The sequence below is a fragment of the Argentina anserina genome, chromosome 5 (genome assembly GCF_933775445.1).
Source record: "Argentina anserina chromosome 5, drPotAnse1.1, whole genome shotgun sequence".
Lineage (NCBI taxonomy): Eukaryota > Viridiplantae > Streptophyta > Magnoliopsida > Rosales > Rosaceae > Argentina > Argentina anserina.
This window is the reverse complement of record NC_065876.1, coordinates 5,496,657-5,515,063: the sequence shown is the minus strand read 5'-3', so window position 1 is coordinate 5,515,063 and position 18,407 is coordinate 5,496,657. Positions and strand designations below refer to the sequence as shown.

The following is an 18,407-nucleotide window of genomic DNA, read 5'->3' as shown; positions in this document are numbered from 1 at the left end:
AAGAAGTTGTAAGACAGTTTCTTTGATGGAATGAACTGCCTTAACCGCCATTCAGATATAAAGTACATTACCTTCATTGATCCCTGCTAGAGCACCACACCTCAATTTTATCAGTCCCATCAACGATATGAGATTAAGGGTGAATCTAGGAGCAGAACAATGAAAGGAGACCGGTTATCTAGTTTGCATCTCTACACTCTTACATTTTTCATTCAATTCACCTTATATATGTATCTATCCTAGATTTGTCATAGTTGATTTGTTTATATAATCTTACATCGTATTAAGTTTGATTCTAACAGATAGGGCCAAAATAGCATTTTCAATTAACCTTGTAAAAGATTGTTAATTATAGTATAAAATAAGCGGGAATCGTTCGATGCCAGAAACTGAAGGTACTCTCACAATTTACGCTAAACAATACAAAACAATGAATATTGGGAGTTTTGATTATCAATGCTCAAGTAGAGAAACAATATAAAGTAATAATATATAATGAATGATATGAATAAGTTAGAAACTACACCAATTCACCACTGTTTATACTCCACTCTTGATCAATCCTAGAAATCACTTAACAATTGTGTGACTAACAACAAACAAAAACAACCATAAAAACGTATTGAAATTATTCTTACTACTTCCATGAAATTATTTAACGCCAAGAAATGCACTTTTCGTCAAAAGCATTCTCTAATAGGTTTACTAGTTCTGAAACGGAGTAATCTAGTAACTCAAGAAGAAATCATTAAGATCTATGAAAGTTTGTTCACTAATTAAAATATAGGTAGCGTGAAACGCACCTTTTGATTTACCTCCACAAGTGAGATATTCACTACTTGGTGAGAGAAAGAATCACAACTATTAGGTGAAACAATCCTTAAACTCTAGCTGCGATCACATGTATATAATCTAAGTTGTGCACCAAAGAAAACAAACATGCAAAATTTATCAATAACACAAATCAAGGCATACCAATCACATAACAAAAAGATATCAAACTAAGCAAACATAATCAAGAGTCTTGCATAAGCAGGGCTACAAGGGCAACCCTAACTAGAAGAATTTAGTTACACAAAAACATAGAGGTTACTGTTCCATAGCCCATAGGGTAGAGAGGAGAAGAAGAGAGAGAGAGAAGAAGAGGAAGAAGCCTCATTTATAAAGTTACAAACTTCTTTCTCAAATTAGGGTTGTCTTATTTGTTTCCCTCTAGGATTTATCTTGCTTGACTCATAATTCAACTCCATAATCTTCAATATTTCATAATGATACTGCAAAACTCATCCATGGGCTGCTTGGAATGACCCGGACCTTAAAATATAACTTTCAGTCCACAACGTGATTCTCGCCAGACTGACATTTGATCGCTAAATCGGGCATAACTCCCTGTAGAAAAATGATATTGATTCGATTCCAATGGCTCTGGAAAGTAAACTCGTAGGATTTTCATCAATATATGATTCATAATTTTCCACCGTGTGAGCTGTCTGCTATGATCCGTCGGAGTTGACTGTTCTGCACATGCAGATTTTCTGATTTGGCTTTAAATCATCTTTTCTCAATGATCATCTCCTTTGCTTCCAAAAACACCTAAAATAATAAAAATTATAATGATGATGCTTACGAGAATAACGCAGAAAAATATGAGGAATTAGACAATATAATCATAGCATAAAATACTTATATCAATAGATTCTTTGACCAGATTTTGGCTGAACATCTCAATCTCAAAAGACGAACAGAGGAGCATAAGGACCTTGTGGATGTTTTACTGGATGTACAAAAGACAGAGACTGCTGATATGCCTCTTACCATGGATAAGGCTATCATCTTGGTCAGTATATACTTCTTCATGCACTATATATATTCACTCACAGCCATGAAATCCATACATGTTAATTTATTTTTCATATGAATGCAACTGCATTAACACCAAGTCTGCTGCTACTGCAGGACATGTTTGCTGCAGGAACAAACACAACCTTCATCACCCTTGATTGGGGAATGACTGCGCTTCTGATGAACCCCCAAGTCCTTGAAAAAGCACGAGCTGAAGTGCGAGCTGTTGTTGGAGACAGAAGAGTTGTGTTAGAGGGTGATCTGCAACAGCTGGACTATCTAAAAGCAGTCATCAAGGAGATATTCCGGTTGCATCCACCTGCACCTGTACTAGTCCCTAGAGAGTCCATGGAAGATGTAATCATGGATGGATACGACATTCCAGCCAAAACAAGAATCTTTGTCAATGCCTGGGCTATAGGGAGAGACCCAGAATCCTGGGTAGCAGTATTGATTTCAAAGGGCAGGACTTTGAGCTTATACCTTTTGGTGCTGGTAGAAGAGGTTGTCCGGCTATTACATTCCGCACAGCCAGCATTGAGCTTGCTCTAGCACAACTTCTGCATAGCTTTGACTGGGAGCTCCCTGCTGGTACTGAGAAGATCTAGACTTGGCCGAAGCTTTTGGTATCACAATGCATAGGATTGCCAGTCTGATTGTTGTAGCCAGACCGCGATTTTTCTGAGGCCAAAAAGATAAACAAACAACATTAAACTTTTATATATCTTACAAAAGCATTCATTCATCATTTTCAGCTAACTTCGGTTAATGAGATGCTGTAATTTTCTGGGTTAGTTATGTTAGTGTCCAAAAGAACAAATTTTATGGTCTAAACTTTGCAATACAATCAAAATCCACACTAGCTGGTGGTTTCAAAGGTTAGCTAATACATATGCAAACAATTTCTTAAGCTCTCCATAACTTGAGATGAATGTCTGAATTTGGGCAAAAAAAAATACAAATAAGAACATTAGAGGCATATACACAAGTGTTTTCACAAAATTTTCTAAACTAATTACATGCAGCACACACGGTACAAATCATGCTTAGATCCAACTTTCATCTACTGGTGCGAACAATAATGGGAATACAAACTGCTTTCTGAGGTACTCCGGCACCCAAAACTGTTGTCCTAGAGTAAATCCGGTGTCTCTCTGTGGTGAACTACCACTGCAAAATGTTGTACTTTGATATTCAATCGAATACATTCATGGCCAGCAATCAGTGTGGCCTTATACCCTGGAGATAATGAATTAGCTGCTGACCACCAATAAACAAGGCATCAGCAATCAGAAAGACTCCAACCTGTTCCAAAAAAGATAAAATGTAAGATTAGCCTCTTGAAGAAAAGGTGACTAAACAGCACCCTTGTAGGACTATTTGCAAGACATACCAGACGAGCAGAGAACATAAATCGGTAACCCCAACCTTCTTTAGCAGCTGCTTCTCTTTGTTGATCAGTCCAACTGCAAAGAAAGGAGACAGAAATCACAACAAAATAACATAACTGATATTAAGTTGCACGTTTATGCATCAATATCTTACGGCCACTGTACAGTATCAGAAGTAGAACTAAATGAAATTGTATTATGCCCAAAGTAATGGAGAAAGGGATGGGAATATATAGTATAATCACCAAATTGTGGAAATATTATCTGGTTGGACTAGCTTGAACATCATAATTAGTAGTCAGACATGCGATCCCCATTTACACAGGGAACCAAAGCAAATATTTTGGTGTATCAACTCTAGCGAATTCATTCTACAGCCCGGTTTGTGCAACTAGTAGCAATCTAATCTTCTTAATGCAAAGGTGTTGGCATCATCTCTTAACCCTATTCATCAGTTACTGGTGACTGATGAGGATGATTGTAAAGCAGGGCCATTTGCTTGAATTCTGTAAAGTCAATTTAGGGATCCATACAATCATATTGTATCTTTCCAAATGACAGGAAACAAGGAGAACAGAAAATAATATGCTTTTATTTCAGATTCATAGCGCACACATCACAAGCAGAAAAAAGAAGAAGATAGTTACCCGAGGAACTCTGATACCCCACCAATTCCTGCAAACTTAAATGGCTGTGGGCCTTCTCTGACAAGATCCTGCTCCCACATAAGATGAGTCTCACTACATTAACAGTTTCAATGATTCGCACCAACATACCCAAAGGGAATAGAAATCCAGAGATGGAATATACAAACAGAACATCAAAATTGCAGTAAAACCAAAATAACCTCCTCTTCAGCAGCTTCTAGACCCCCCTGAACCCAGAAAAGGTTTCTGTAGCCAGCATTGTACAGCACCTCACAAGCAGCAATAGATCTGCCAGTAAAATGTGACAGTGATGAAATTATTGAGTAATATACAGCTAGGTGATTCTCCTCATTGTCTTATGTTCTTGTGTGCATTAATATAATAGTACTTGATAGCTATAAGCCTATAAGTGAATATCCTGTTCTCCATCCAAAAGGATATGTTAATAAAAACAAAATTTTCAACTGAGCTAAAAACTGGCCAAACAAAATCCAGTGCTCTCTTGCCCTTTTGTAACAACTTTTTGCTATTGAATATATTACTTATGGGGGGAAGAAGCTATAAATGACCACATGAGTGTCCTTATGTTTGGAAGCACTACTATTTTTCAGAGCCGGACCCAGTGTATTGTTTGATGTTATTTGAACTTCATAGAGAGTTTTTTAGTCATGTTTAAAATGGGGAATGAAAATTAATAACTATTATACCGTGTATGCAAATAATGCAATCAAAACACTTAATAAAAATTATGTCAAAGAAGGAATTATAACAATTATATCTGGCTGCCACAGGCATAGTTGGTACATAACTAATTTTTATAACCAGAAGACTGAAACTACAATATGGTGAACACAAAGCGCACCTCAATCCCTTCTGGCATGCAACAATAAGATCTGTATCCTTGGGAAATTTCTCATCAACCTTGGACAAGAACTGGCTGTTGGGGAGAACCGATGAATATGCAATTCAATAATTCATCAAATGAACAATGCTAGTTACAAAAAAAAAGATGATTTGTATTGCTCAAACATACTTGTTATACGACAATGTAGGCACGCCACTCCACCAACCCCCTACAGAAAAGCAAGAGATAGAATGTAACATTGTGGAGTAAAGCAACCAAAGATTAGAAAGAAATGACAGGTTCCAAATCCGAAACCATATAGGCCATACAAGTAAGCAAGGGAATACTACTTTCACCCATATCATATTTTAAAATTCAATATCAACTATACATTAGAGAGCCACAGAAATTGTCCTGAATAGCATAAAGCATAGCATTAATGTAGAAGTAGAATAGTAGATCATCGTTAAGAGAAACAACATTCACAATACCCATAGTGAAGCTCATGATCTTTCTGGAAAGAGTTCCAGCATCGAACTCATCACCAACATCAAAAATTGGAATCCAAGTTGAGCCTTTGACCCATGCCTATAATATTTGAGATAATTTAACTATTTATGCAAAGTCAAAAACAAATACAGATACGAAACATAACATTAAGCTGTGTCAACCTTTTTATGTTCTGTAGAGGGACGAACATCAAGAAGGGTTTTGTTAGATAGCTGAATTGCATAGCCAGCTTCTCTTGGTGTTAAAGGTTTAACCTTTCCATCCCTAATCTATAACAAACAATTAAACATCCAAAATCAACCCCAGCATATCTAAATGCAACACATAACATTACAATCTGTAACATAAAAAAAGAAAAAGAAAAAAAACCGCTCTCTTTCTCTCAGAATCTCATACCAGAGCATCCCATCTCTTTTTGGCAGCAGCCATATCTCTCATTTGTTTCAACTCGAAATCTTCATTGTCAGCTTGCATTCGTGTGGCACTCCTACGCTGAAATGGAAACAACCGAAGTTAGAAATCGAGGAGAAGAAAATAAACCCAGTAATCAGAGCATGAAAAAGGTCGACACTTTACTTACAAAACGGTGAGTTCTGTAGGAGAGTCTTGCTGGTTGTAAACAAGAGCCTGATAAATGGTTTGTTTGATATGGTAATTTGGTGGGTGTTCGTTTCTGAAAACTAGAGCACGAAATGGTGTGAGTATTGATTGTAGGAAATCCCAGAGCTTCCATTGGAGTGAGAGAGTGTCTGAGAGTGAGAGGGAGCGAAGTTCAGTCTTGGATTTGGTTATCTTCTTCTTCTTCGCTGCGTGTTGTTTGTTGGCTAGCGAGTATATGTAATGACACACTCGTCTATATATATATATATATATATATATATATATGCATTTTCAAATAAGTAGGTCCTTATTTTAACTTAAGTTATGGATTTTCATTTTTGACCAACCTTTCGATCGAGTTTTCACATCTCCACCGTCAAATATCTAGGTACTAATGTATAGATCATCTCCACAAAATTTCAGCCGATTCCATAACCGCTAAGGTATTCATAACTTCGATTTTCTACTCAAAATATGAACGGTTCAGGTTCAACAAATTCAATACGTCCATTGGTTTTGATTAGTTCGATACCTTAAAGATCATGAAATCGGTTGAACTTTTTTGGAGATGATCTATACGTTATAACCTAGATATTGGACGGTGGAGATGTGAAAACTCGATCAAACCGTTGGTCAAAAATGAAAATCCGTACCTTAAGCTAAGATAAGGACCTCCTTATGTGAAAAGCCTTGTATATATATATATAGTCCATATCCATAGTGAACTTTTATTATGAAATTACAGAGTGAAGTTCTAATTTTGGAACACTTTTTGATCAAAATTTTTCACCATAAGTGATTTAATATTTAGGTATACTATTCGAGATCATCTCTACAAAATTTCATCCAATTCAGACATTGCTAAGGTATTGAAATTAGATTAAATCAATGAACGAATTAAAACTGTTCAACGTGAACCGTTCGTATAAATCTCGATTTTGAAAGCTCAAATTATTGTTAAATTGGATGAAATTTTGTAGAGATGATTTTGAATAGCATACCTAAATATTGAATCACTTATGGTGAAAAAATTTGACCGAAAAGTGTTCCAAAATTAGAATTTCACTCTGTAATTTCAGAGTGAAGGTTCACTCTGAATAAGGACTGTATATATATATATATAGTCTCTATCCAGAATGAAGCTTCATTCTAAATTTACGGAGTGAAGTTCCAATTTTTGCACACTTTTCGGTCAAATTTTTTCACCATAAATGATTCAATATTTAGGTATGTTATTCAAATCTACAAAGTTTCATCTAATTTGACAATAGTTTGAGCTTTCAAAATTGAGATTTACACGAACGGTTCACGTTGAATAATTTTAATTCATTTATTGATTTAATCTAATTTCAATACCTTAACGATGTCTGAATTAGATTTTCTAGAGATGATCTTAAATAACATGCCTAAATATTGAATCGCTTATGGTGAAAATATTTGACCGAAAAGTGTGCTAAAATTGGAACTTCACTCTTTAATTTCAAAATAAAGCTTCACTCTGAATAGAGACTGTATATATATATATGAAACGCTGCGCACAGAGCAGAAAGACAAGACATACATAAATGAAAATTGATATCAAAACCATATTTTTATTTTTGTCAATATTTCATATCTTTCTGAGTAAGTTGTACCCATTTTAGGTTCAACGCACCAACTCATAATAAAAGTGAAAGTGCTTATGGTTAGAATCGAACTTTAGTCATTCAAAGTACTCAACAACTCCTCAACCATTCCAACAAATTCAGTTTTTGTTATATTTATGCACACTTTAATATATATAAGGAGAGAAACTCGTGATAAAAATAAAAATGCTTCTGGTGGGATTCGAACCTTGGTTATCCAAGGTACTTATCAAATCCTTAACCATTCTAACAAGTTATGTTTTCATTATTTTAATACACACTTTGACATATATATACATCTAAAATTTTAAATACTTTCAAATTTATAAAATAATTTTTTAATAAATAAATATATATTAAAATAATATTTAATTAACGTGTCCACCACGTGTCGTATAAAAAAATTATATATACCGTGTCTACGTATCGAATCGTGTGCAATACGGAGTGGGAAATAGTTAACCTAGGGAGAATTTGCCCGGCAGGAAGTCATCATGTTTCTGTGCTATTCTTTATATTTTGTTTATTAGTATTTGTTTGTTTACCATAAAAGGTTTTGTATATTTTCACAATCATTTTGATTGATAAGCCAATTTTTTATAATAATATATAGATTAGTTTAATATTTACTAAACCGTTGACCAAAATTATGTTTAATCAAATACCAATTAAAATAATTTAGCCTTGTACTTAGCGTGTATTGACCACTAATCAATAATTAACCCCTTTGCAAAAAAAGAAAAGAAAAGGGGATCATCAATTAAGTTTCACTCTTCACCCCGAATAGATAGAAGTCGGTTCTCCATCAGTACGATATGTTAGTTTATTCTTCGTCAATTGCTGGTAGAACTGTTGAATACATTATCGCCTGCATTGTCAACTTGCAATAGCAGGTTCCTTCATATGTTCAATTCATAGGAATCATAGCCATCTTGCAGCATTCAGAAACCTCAGCATTTAAGCTCTTGCTCCTCCTTAACGATGGTGCTGACATTCTTAGTTCTCCTCATAGCCTTTATTTTGTTGCTTATTTTGATAAATCAAATAGGAAAGCAAACTGCTCGAGCGAAGAGGTTGCCTCCTGGTCCTAGGAGATTACCTCTAATTGGGAACCTTCACCTGCTTTCTGATGGTCTACCTCACAGTGTCCTTGAACACCTTTCTAGGAAATATGGGCCGCTCATGTTCTTGCAATTAGGCTCAAGATCTACTCTAGTAGTCTCCTCCGCCAAAATGGCGAAAGAGGTTTTCAAAACTCATGATCTCGTTTTTTCAGGTAGACCAGCCTTGTACGTTGCGAAGAAACTTAGCTATGACTGTGTTAATCTATCATTTGCTCCCTATGGTGAGTACTGGAGGGAGGTGAGGAAGATTGCCATCTTAGAACTACTCAGTGCAAAGAGGGTCCAAATGTTTCAATCTATAAGGGATGAAGAGGTTGGATTAATGATTGACTCTATAGTTCATACTTCGGAGGCTCTCATCAATCTCAGTCATGTGACACTTTGCTTGACCAACAATGTTTTGTGCCGATCAGCTTTTGGTAAAAAGTACGAGGGTGAAGGTGACATTACGAAGAATAATATTCATGAGCTGCTTGAAGAAACGATGGACCTGTTGGGAGGATTCTGCATATCGGACTTCCTACCTTGGTTGGGATGGTTAAACAAATTCAGTGGTATGGAAGAAAGGTTAAACAAGTGTTTCAAAGGGTTGGACATTTTCTAGGACAGAGTGATTGAGGAACACCGTGATTGTACAAGGCCTAAAATGGAGCATGAAGATCTTATTGATGTACTTATTCGAGTTCAGAACGATCCGAATCAAGCAATAGCCCTTACCAATGAACAAATCAAGGGTGTTATCACTGTATGGTCCTTTTCCTTGATGCATCTTGATGTTATAAGAAATGACTAAAAGTCCAACAGTAAAATTGTTGTAGCCAGAATCTGTATGTTGTCCATTTTCACCTTTTTCAGTCTGTTTGGCTCTACTGACCAAATATCCCCAAATCGTGTTGCAGGACATGTTTATTGCAGGGACCGATACAACCTCAGCGACAGTGGTATGGACAATGGCCGAGCTGATTAGGAATCCCCTAGTGCTTAGGAAAGAACAAAATGAGGTGAGAGGAGTTGTCAAGAAAAAAGGGAAGGTGGAAGAAAGTGATCTTTATGGACTTTTGTACCTAAAAGCTGTCATTAAAGAAGCTTTTAGAGTACATCCACCAGTGCCACTGCTTATTCCGAGAGAAACAACAGAGACTTGCACGATTGAAGGGTACGAAATTCCTGCCAAAACAATGGTGTTTGTCCATGCACAAATGATAGGGAAGGATCCAAAATGTTGGGAGAATCCAGATGAATTTTCTCCTGAAAGATTCTTGGACAGCTCAATTGATTACAAAGGAAACCATTTCGAGTTTTTACCATTTGGTGCTGGAAGGAGGGGCTGTCCCGGTATGAACTTTGGTCTGCAGCTAGTTGAGCTTGTACTTGCTAATCTGCTCTATCGTTTCGACTGGGAACTGCCTCATGGGATGAAAATAGAAGACTTGGACATGGAAGAAGCTGCTGGGCTTACAATACAGAAAAAAATCCCTCTATGTCTAGCTGCTAGACTGGTATATCTTTAATAGAAAATTCTTTCAAATGGCAAAAAAATTGTTTACTCTGGCTCGAGTATCACAATATTTTTGTTTTTGGATAAAGTATTTTCTTAATTATGTACTCTCACTATATTACCTACATGTATACATCGTTTTGTTTGATTCAATCTGGAATAAGCATGCCTTAGAGATTTTGTTGTATACTGACAGTACCTCATCAATTAGCCATCAGTACAGGCTGCAACTCATAAATTTTCTGAAGCTAAATTAGATGTTGCCTCCAAGTAATTGAAGCCTGCAGCCTAACTGATCAGCTTCTATCATAGGAACCTTCAGCATCTTTTTTATTGATTTGCCCCACTGTGCGCTGGAAAGCTTTCTAGTCACTATAAGACACAAAAACGTTGCGGCAATTAGGCTCCAGAATTACCCTATTTAATTAGACTCGGATCGACTCGAGGACCATATATCCATATAGCAAGAGGTTTTCAGAATTTCATGATCTCCTATGTAGCACCGACACTTCTAAGGCTGGTCCGACACTCTTCAAAACGCCACGTGGCGTGTAAGTAATAGATTGACTTTTCCGACACTTTAATGGTCAAACCACATCATCATTTTAGATAAAATAAAAACAAAAAAACAAAAACAAGACATAAATAACTCAAGTTTTGTTTTATCCCCATCGTTTTTATTTTTTTCTTAAATTTATTTCTTTTGAATTGTTATGCAATAAAATGAACTTAAATATTGAATTTAACATTATTTTATATGTTATATATTTCTTTTATATATTAATAAATATATTAAATTATATATAAATGTCGACGCCGTATCAAAATCTAAATTTTTTAAATTTACCATATCGTGGTGTTACGACGTATCAGTATCGCGGTCTCGGTGCTACGTAGATGCTCTCAATAATTTATAGATTGCATTCTTCCTTCCTCAACCCACTCGACAGTGTTGGCCTACGAGTAGAAACCGGCCAACCCCACAGCCTGTAGACCTGCAATAATCACACCGACCGGCAATCAAAAATTGCATGCCGCCCTGATCGATGGCAGCAATTAGCGGGACCCACAGGTTAGTTGGCACCCCTTCAGTCCAGTTGTGCTATTTTTCATTTTTACTTGCTCGTGTTCCTCTCCCTTTTGTGTCTCTCTCATGATCCCTTCCTTCTTCATCCCACCGTCGGACCACCCTCTTTCTTTTCTCATCCCACCGTGCCTCTTCCCTTTGCTAAATTGACGCCTCATATAGTTAGTATCTTTTCCAGACTGACTTTACTGGCGGAGGGTTTCCACTCCTACCCTGTTTGCCTAATTAGACACTTCATCATTTCTGAATATGAGCCTATTCTAGAAATAGATCTTTCACCATCAACAATCAACTATTCTAGTGTCGTCTAAAATTTGAACACTTTCTGTATGCTAGTCCATTGATCCTATTCCTATAGCATCCACTGGCCGGCTGGTGCCGTCACTGAGTTTTCTCCTCTAGTGTAGTTAATGGATAATTAAAGGGATAAATAGATATAATTTACCCATAATTAACTTTCATGGCCCTAAAATCTAGTTTTTTTATTAAATTAAATAGAGATGGTCCTCAGCTAGTCAGCTTATTAATATTCAAAGTTTCATTAAAATGCTTAATATTACGTGTTTTATTTAACTTTATTTCTTATTACGCCTCTATTAAAATACAATCTTCTATCCGCGCTTAATATTATCCACATTATATAATAATATATATTGTCTAGCTAGTTACTTCCGGCTCGCAATTAGACTACGAAGATTTTTGATACAAAATAATATCCTTGAAATTTCTTTGACATCCAAGAGCATTATCTCCATATATTTTCCTTGATATTGATATTATGTTGTACTTCCAGGCCATGTGTGTTTCTATATCTTCAGAATCTCAACTTTAATCATGTTAGTACATCTATGACAGGAACTCATCAGTTAGCCATGAGTTATGAAGATACCTGGGAGTGAACAAACAACTCTTATGAAGCACACATAGAATATAGGCTTGTAAATCACAGTGTTGAAATTTTTGTTCACAGTGCAAAAACCTCTTTAAGGAAAAATAGCATTGTGATTAACTAAAATTAATCTCAATGATTTACAATCAATTAATTTGATCTCTTGTCTTAAACAGAAGAGTTCATTAAGCAACAATACATCACTGTTGCAGTTCTAGACATCTTAGTTCTATATCACAACTAAGTCTAAGAACAACCTACTCTAACACAGCAGGTTTTTGAACAACTCTATATCACAGTTACAACCTTTTTTGGAGAGCAAGAATTCTTTGTCACAATCTTGGTCTCTACACAGGTTTTCCTTTGATAATGTTGACTGATGATCAACCACAGCATATCTAAATGCAACACATAACATTACAATCTGTAACATAAAAAAAGAAAAAGAAAAAAAAGCCGCTCTCTTTCTCTCAGAATCTCATACCAGAGCATCCCATCTCTTTTTGGCAACAACCATATCTCTCATTTGCTTCAACTCGAAATCTTCATTGTCAGCTTGCATTCATGTGGCACTCCTACGCTGAAATGGAAACAACCGAAGTTAGAAATCGAGGAGAAGAAAATAAACCCAGTAATCAGAGTATGAAAAAGGTCGACACTTTACTTACAAAACGGTGAGTTCTGTAGGAGTCTTGCTGGTTGTAAACAAGAGCCTGATAAATGGTTTGTTTGATATGGTAATTTGGTGGGTGTTCGTTTCTGAAAACTTGAGCACGAAATGGTGTGAGTATTGATTGTAGGAAATCCCATAGCTTCCATTAGAGTGAGAGAGTGTCTGAGAGTGAGAGGGAGCGAAGTTCAGTCTTGGATTTGGTTATCTTCTTCTTCTTCTTCGCTGCGTGTTGTTTGTTGGCAACTAGCGATTATCATGTGGTCTCTGGTATCAGAACCGTAAGAGTTGTAAGTAATTAATCTCTGCTTTTTAAACTTCTTAGTCCCCAGGTGGAGGCTCTGCCTCCTAAGCCTGGATCCTAAGTCGATCTATTTATTAACACTTCTCAATCCCCGATTGGAATGCCTAACTTCCTAGAGTGATCCTTGAGTTGAATCTTTAAATCCTCTATTTATTGTGCTACTTGTTTGTATTTCTGCTTCTATTCTTAAGATTTTAGGAATTTACTTCTATCTACTGGGTTTCTGGGTTTCCTTCTTCTCCAACCAAACAGTAAGTTTTCCAGGTCCAAACACTAAGTCCCAAGTGAGGCATGAGCGGATGCGGCATGAGCGGAGCAGAGAAGAGTGTTACTCTTAGGTCTAAGTATTCTGAAGTCAATTCTCTACCATTTTAAGTCTAGTACCATATCCCTTCCACATAGCACAATGAGCAGACTTTTCAGATCCAATTCAGTCTCCTCTCGAGGGTCTAGTTTCTCCTTGAATAGGATCCAGGACATTGTTAATGAAGAACAGATCGAATACCAGTCAAATGATAATATTGACCCTAATGATTGGAACATACCTAGAGTACCTACCAGTGAAATTTATAAGAAAAAATGGAATCTTGCAGCCTTTAAGGGAGAACACCACATTAAATCAGTAGAACAAGTTTACGCCTTAAGTAAACAACATGAAACATGCCAACTTCTCAGTCCAGATTCAATTAAAAAACATCAGAAAGATGGTCACTATTTCCTTCATATTGGCTTAATTCAAATTGGTATTAAGCCTTTAACAAGACTTGGTCTTAATGCCTCTATTCTCTTATGTCTAAAAGATGCAAGATTTACCAACTTCACTGATAGTACCCTTGGTCTAGTCGAATCAAGTCTTTTTAATGGACCAGTTCACTTTAATTATTTCCCAGATTTTTCAATCAGCCTAAGTGACCCTCATATCTTAAAAACTTTAACTTTAAACATTAAAACCTCATGATACAATATCTTTGAAGGAACCCAACCACTTGCTTTAATCTACCGAATTCATTACAAAGTTACTGGCACAAATATGAATTTCCAAGCCATTAATAGAAGTCTTAAGAGCCAAACCTTGTTGATTCAAAGCAGTCAAAATAATGCAAACATCACTGTCCCGCAAACTATCAGATGGTCGGATGTCCATCTTCCGGCTGAATGGTTTCTTACCAATGAATATCAACCAACAAATACTCAACGCAATCTTTCTGATTTAGATTCTATTCGTCAATACAATGATGGAACTATAAGAATTAACTTCCAAAATTCAAGAATTAGCAAAACACCAAGAATTTAAGAAATAGGAAGTTCCTCTAGGCATTCTTTTGCAACTGCCAGGCAATCATTTGTCGGCTCAACCACTGCAGATTCAATGTCTCGCCGTGATCGTGACATAGAACTTGATAATGTCATCAGAGAAATTCGAATAAAAGAATTAGAAGAACAAGTTCAGAATTTAAGAATTAACAATATAAGAACAAATGAACAAGTCAGCTACTCAAATTATACTGAAACTGAAAATCATAATAATACAACTGTTGAAGAAAGACAAAACTCTCCAACATCCCCAACAGCTTCAGATTTTATTGTAGTTCCTCCAGAAAATCCTCATATAAATACGCTTAATCAACCATTCAAAATTGATTATTCTAAATTAGATACTCATTTGAAAGCTAAAGAAAACATCCTTAGGAGAAACCTTTTTAGGACGACATTTCCTTTTGAAAATCAAATAAAACAATTATTTAAAGATTGGCAAAACTTGATGCAAAAAACAAAAACTGAAATATTCTTTGTTGATTACCTAGACCAATTAAATGAACATAAAAACATTCAGACCTTAACAAAAACAAGATGGCAAACTGTCGTTCCTAATTCAACCCAAACTAACACCATTTCTTCTAGTCATCCTCCTTCAAAAACCATAGTTTTTAATCATAAATCAAGCCCAGTTTTAGCTTCGCCTTTTAAAAATCCTTTTGAAGATTCGAAAGTTAAGGAACTTAACCCAGATGCTAAGAAGATTATTGAATAAAATAATTACACAAATAATTACTTAGTTACTATTGGAGAACAATTAGACAAAATAGAAACAACACTTGATCATGTTACATCTAAAGTTCACATTCTACCTAACCCTAAAATAGAATCTCCCATAATTCACTTCAATAGTAACCCGACTGTCACGCCTACAAATTCAAAAAATAGAAAAATTGTTAAAGAATCTAAAAAATGAACCAAGATCATCTAATACAATCTCTGTGATCAATACGAAACAAACTCTTGATTCTACTTCTGATAGCGATTCAACCATAATTTCCCAATTAAACAAGGCATTCCAAACTTTGAATATTGATCGAATAATGCGACCAAAGAGACAACATTCAAGAAATTGGACTGAAAGGCCACTTCCAATAGATATTCAACCAAGCACTCATTTAAATATACAATTTGCAGTGTCTTCTAACAAAACTTATGAATGAAACATTGATAATTTATCAGAACAATAGATATTAAATAAACTACATCACATGTCAATGGCAGCAAATAGTTACATCACAAATCACAACTTCACACAACCAGAAATTATCGATATTCTATCCTCTGGGTTCACCGGAATGCTTCATTCTTGGTGGGAAAAACATCTCACCGCCGATGCAAGGTCCGATATTAAACATGCAATACAATGTGAACCGGATGGAACCCCAATCTTTGACGAACGGTGTAATATGGGGGTTTCAGATGCAATAAATACCTTATTTTATACAATCATTCAACATTTTATAGGTACTCTGAGTCATATCACTTCTCGAATTCATGATCAACTCAGTAACTTAAAATGCCCAACCTTAACTGATTTTAAATGGTACAAAGACGTTTTCATATCCAGAGTAATGCTTCGAGATGATAGTAACCAACCCTTTTAGAAAGAAAAATTCATAAATGGTCTTCCCAAACTTTTTGCACACAAAATTAGACAAGTCCTCAGTAATGAAACATGATTTATTAATTATGACTCTTTAACCTATGGAAATATAATTACAGTTATACAGAAAGAAGGCATGAAAATGTGTATTGATATGAAACTAAATTCCCAACTAAAATCAGAAAAGAACATAACCAAGTATGAATTAGGAAATTTCTGTGAACAATACGGTTTACCATCCTTACCTCCCTCCAGACGAAGAAAGTCATCCAATAAATTTATTCATCATTCCAGGTCTAGTCGTCACAAACCTTATTTCCAAAAAAGAGAAAATTTTGAACCAGACAAATTTTATTCAAAAAATAAGCCAAAGAGAAATTGGAACAAAAACCGGAAATCCTACTCAAAGAAAAGATCATTTGATAAAAGTAAAACTAAATGTTTTAAATGTCACAAAACCGGTCACTTTGCAAATGAATGTCAAGTTAAAACTACAATAAATCAATTAACACTTACACCGGTTGAAAAAGATAATCTAATTAAAGTATTAGAATTAAGAAATACAGATTCAGAGAATGACATAAGTGAAAATATTAGATCTTTATCGGGATCCTCTTTTTCCGAATCAGAAGAAGGATCTTCCCCCTCTCAAAAAATTACTTTTGGCTGCAACGATGCTTGTTGCAAAACAATTAATGTTCTCTCTAAACAAGAAGAACAACAAGAATTATTAATTGATTTAATTGCTAGAATTGATAACCCTGACTTAAAAACTGAGTATCTCAAAAAATTAAAAAAATTAATTACCCAAGAAGATGTTGGTAAAACACCCTTACCAAAAGTCAGCCTTACCTCAACATTTGATAGGTTCAACAAAAGTAAAAAGGAAATTACCATCCAAGATTTACAACAAGAAATTAAGAACATTAAAATAGAAATTCATGCTTTATAACAATCTCATTCTAAGCTTATAGACTCTAATATAAATATCAAACAAGAATTAAACATTATTAAAATAAATGATGCATTTTCCAACTTAGAAAATCCTCCAATTAATGAAATATTAGATGAAGAAAATAAAATACCAAATGATGAAGAAACATCTGAACAAAATATTCTTAGTGTTATTAATCATATTCAACTCAAAAAATGGTATATCACGATCCAACTCAGGATCAAAGATTTTGAACTCACAACAATAGTCCTTGTAGATTCTGGAGCCGACCTCAATTGTATCCAAGAAGGTTTAATACCTTCAAAATATTTTGAAAAATCTAAAGAATCTCTCAGTTCAGCAAATGGTTCAAAAATGAATATTAAGTATGAAATCCCTAGAGCACATATCTGTCAGAGTAAAGTTTGTTACAAAACATCATTTGTCCTAGTAAAAAACCTAACTAATAGGCTCATCCTAGGTCTACCATTTATTATCTTGATTTACCCTTTCCTTGTTAATTATGATGGAATCATTACTTATCCTTTTGACGAACCAGTCAAATTTAATTTTCTTTCAAATCCTGAAATTCATACTTTAAAGGCATTACAAGAAAATTCAGTTACAAAAACTATTAATTGTATCCAGACAAAAACTAAACAAATTAATTTTCTAAAAGAAAAAATTAATTTTAAAAGAATTGACAACCAACTTCAAGATACCACTCTTCAAAGTAAAATTAAAAACTTTGAAGAAAAAATAATTAAAGAACTGTGTTCTGATCTTCTTACGTCATTTTGGCATAGGAAAAAACATATCGTTTTCCTACCATATATAAAAGAATTCAATGAAAGAAATATTCCTACCAAAGCTCGTCCAATACAGATGAGTCACGAAATCATGGAATTCTGCAAAAATGAAATTAATGAATTACTCAGAAAAAAAATAATTCGACCTAGTAAATCTCCTTGGTCATGTGCCTCCTTTTAAGTTCAAAAAATGCTGAGCTTGAAAGGGGTACTCCTCGTTTAGTCATCAACTATAAACCATTAAATACAGTCCTGGAATAGATCAGATACCCTATTCCCAACAAAAGAGATTTAATCAACAGACTAAATGAATCAGCAGTTTATAGTAAATTTGATATGAAATCAGGTTTTTGGCAAATCCAAATCAATGAAACTGATAAATATAAAAACTGCATTTGTTACTCTTTTCGGCCATTATGAATGGAATGTAATGTCATTTGGTCTTAAGAATGCTCCCAGTGAATTCCAAAATATTATGAACGACATTTTTAATCCTTACAGTCACTTTTCAATTGTGTACATCAATGATGTCATAATCTTCTCTCAGTCTATTGATCAACATTGGAAACATCTTCACCAATTCTTTTCTATTATAAAAAACAATGGTTTAGTAGTATCCGCTTCAAAAATAAAGCTATTCCAGTCAAACATCAAATTCCTAGGATTTAACATCCACCATTTACAGATCCAACCCATTAACCGAGTTATCC

At 34.9% G+C, this 18,407-nt stretch overlaps 3 protein-coding genes across 4 annotated transcripts; 2 read left to right on the top strand and 1 right to left on the bottom strand.

Annotated features, from left to right (window-relative positions):
* The first annotated feature begins 1,619 nt into the window (after window positions 1–1,619).
* LOC126795080 (cytochrome P450 71AP13-like) lies at window positions 1,620–2,536 on the top strand. The gene is given in 3 exon segments (XM_050521902.1): window positions 1,620–1,837; window positions 1,957–2,281; window positions 2,284–2,536. Coding segments are annotated over 3 exon segments (525 nt in total). The 5' UTR covers window positions 1,620–1,804; the 3' UTR covers window positions 2,451–2,536.
* Window positions 2,537–2,709: 173 nt separating this feature from the next.
* LOC126795061 (rhodanese-like domain-containing protein 11, chloroplastic) lies at window positions 2,710–6,032 on the bottom strand. Of its 2 annotated transcripts, none has more exons than XM_050521878.1 (10): window positions 5,815–6,032; window positions 5,631–5,726; window positions 5,396–5,503; window positions 5,216–5,312; window positions 4,914–4,953; window positions 4,743–4,817; window positions 4,081–4,168; window positions 3,881–3,948; window positions 3,236–3,308; window positions 2,710–3,147 (listed from the first exon to the last, which is right to left on the bottom strand). In XM_050521878.1, the coding sequence occupies exons 1-10, from the start codon at window positions 5,965–5,967 to the stop codon at window positions 3,064–3,066; spliced, it is 882 nt and encodes a 293-aa protein (XP_050377835.1). In that variant the 5' UTR covers window positions 5,968–6,032; the 3' UTR covers window positions 2,710–3,063. The 2 variants fall into 2 exon arrangements, with proteins under 2 accessions (XP_050377835.1, XP_050377836.1); XM_050521879.1 differs by having other exon boundaries at window positions 5,811–5,931.
* Window positions 6,033–8,266: 2,234 nt separating this feature from the next.
* On the top strand, window positions 8,267–10,226 carry LOC126795037 (cytochrome P450 71A9-like). Its single transcript, XM_050521848.1, is given in 2 exon segments — window positions 8,267–9,328; window positions 9,483–10,226. Coding segments are annotated over 2 exon segments (1,500 nt in total). The 5' UTR covers window positions 8,267–8,440; the 3' UTR covers window positions 10,095–10,226.
* Window positions 10,227–18,407: the final 8,181 nt, after the last annotated feature.

Excerpts from the sequence above, each read along its gene's own strand:
- LOC126795061 (XM_050521878.1), bottom strand. The coding sequence starts at position 5,967 with ATGGAAGCTCTGGGATTTCCTACAATCAATACTCACACCATTTCGTGC. Across the intron at positions 5,313-5,395 it reads CCTCTACAGAACATAAAAAG|GCATGGGTCAAAGGCTCAAC; the intron begins GTTGACACAGCT and ends CAAATATTATAG. Across the intron at positions 4,169-4,742 it reads GCATGCCAGAAGGGATTGAG|ATCTATTGCTGCTTGTGAGG; the intron begins GTGCGCTTTGTG and ends TTTTACTGGCAG.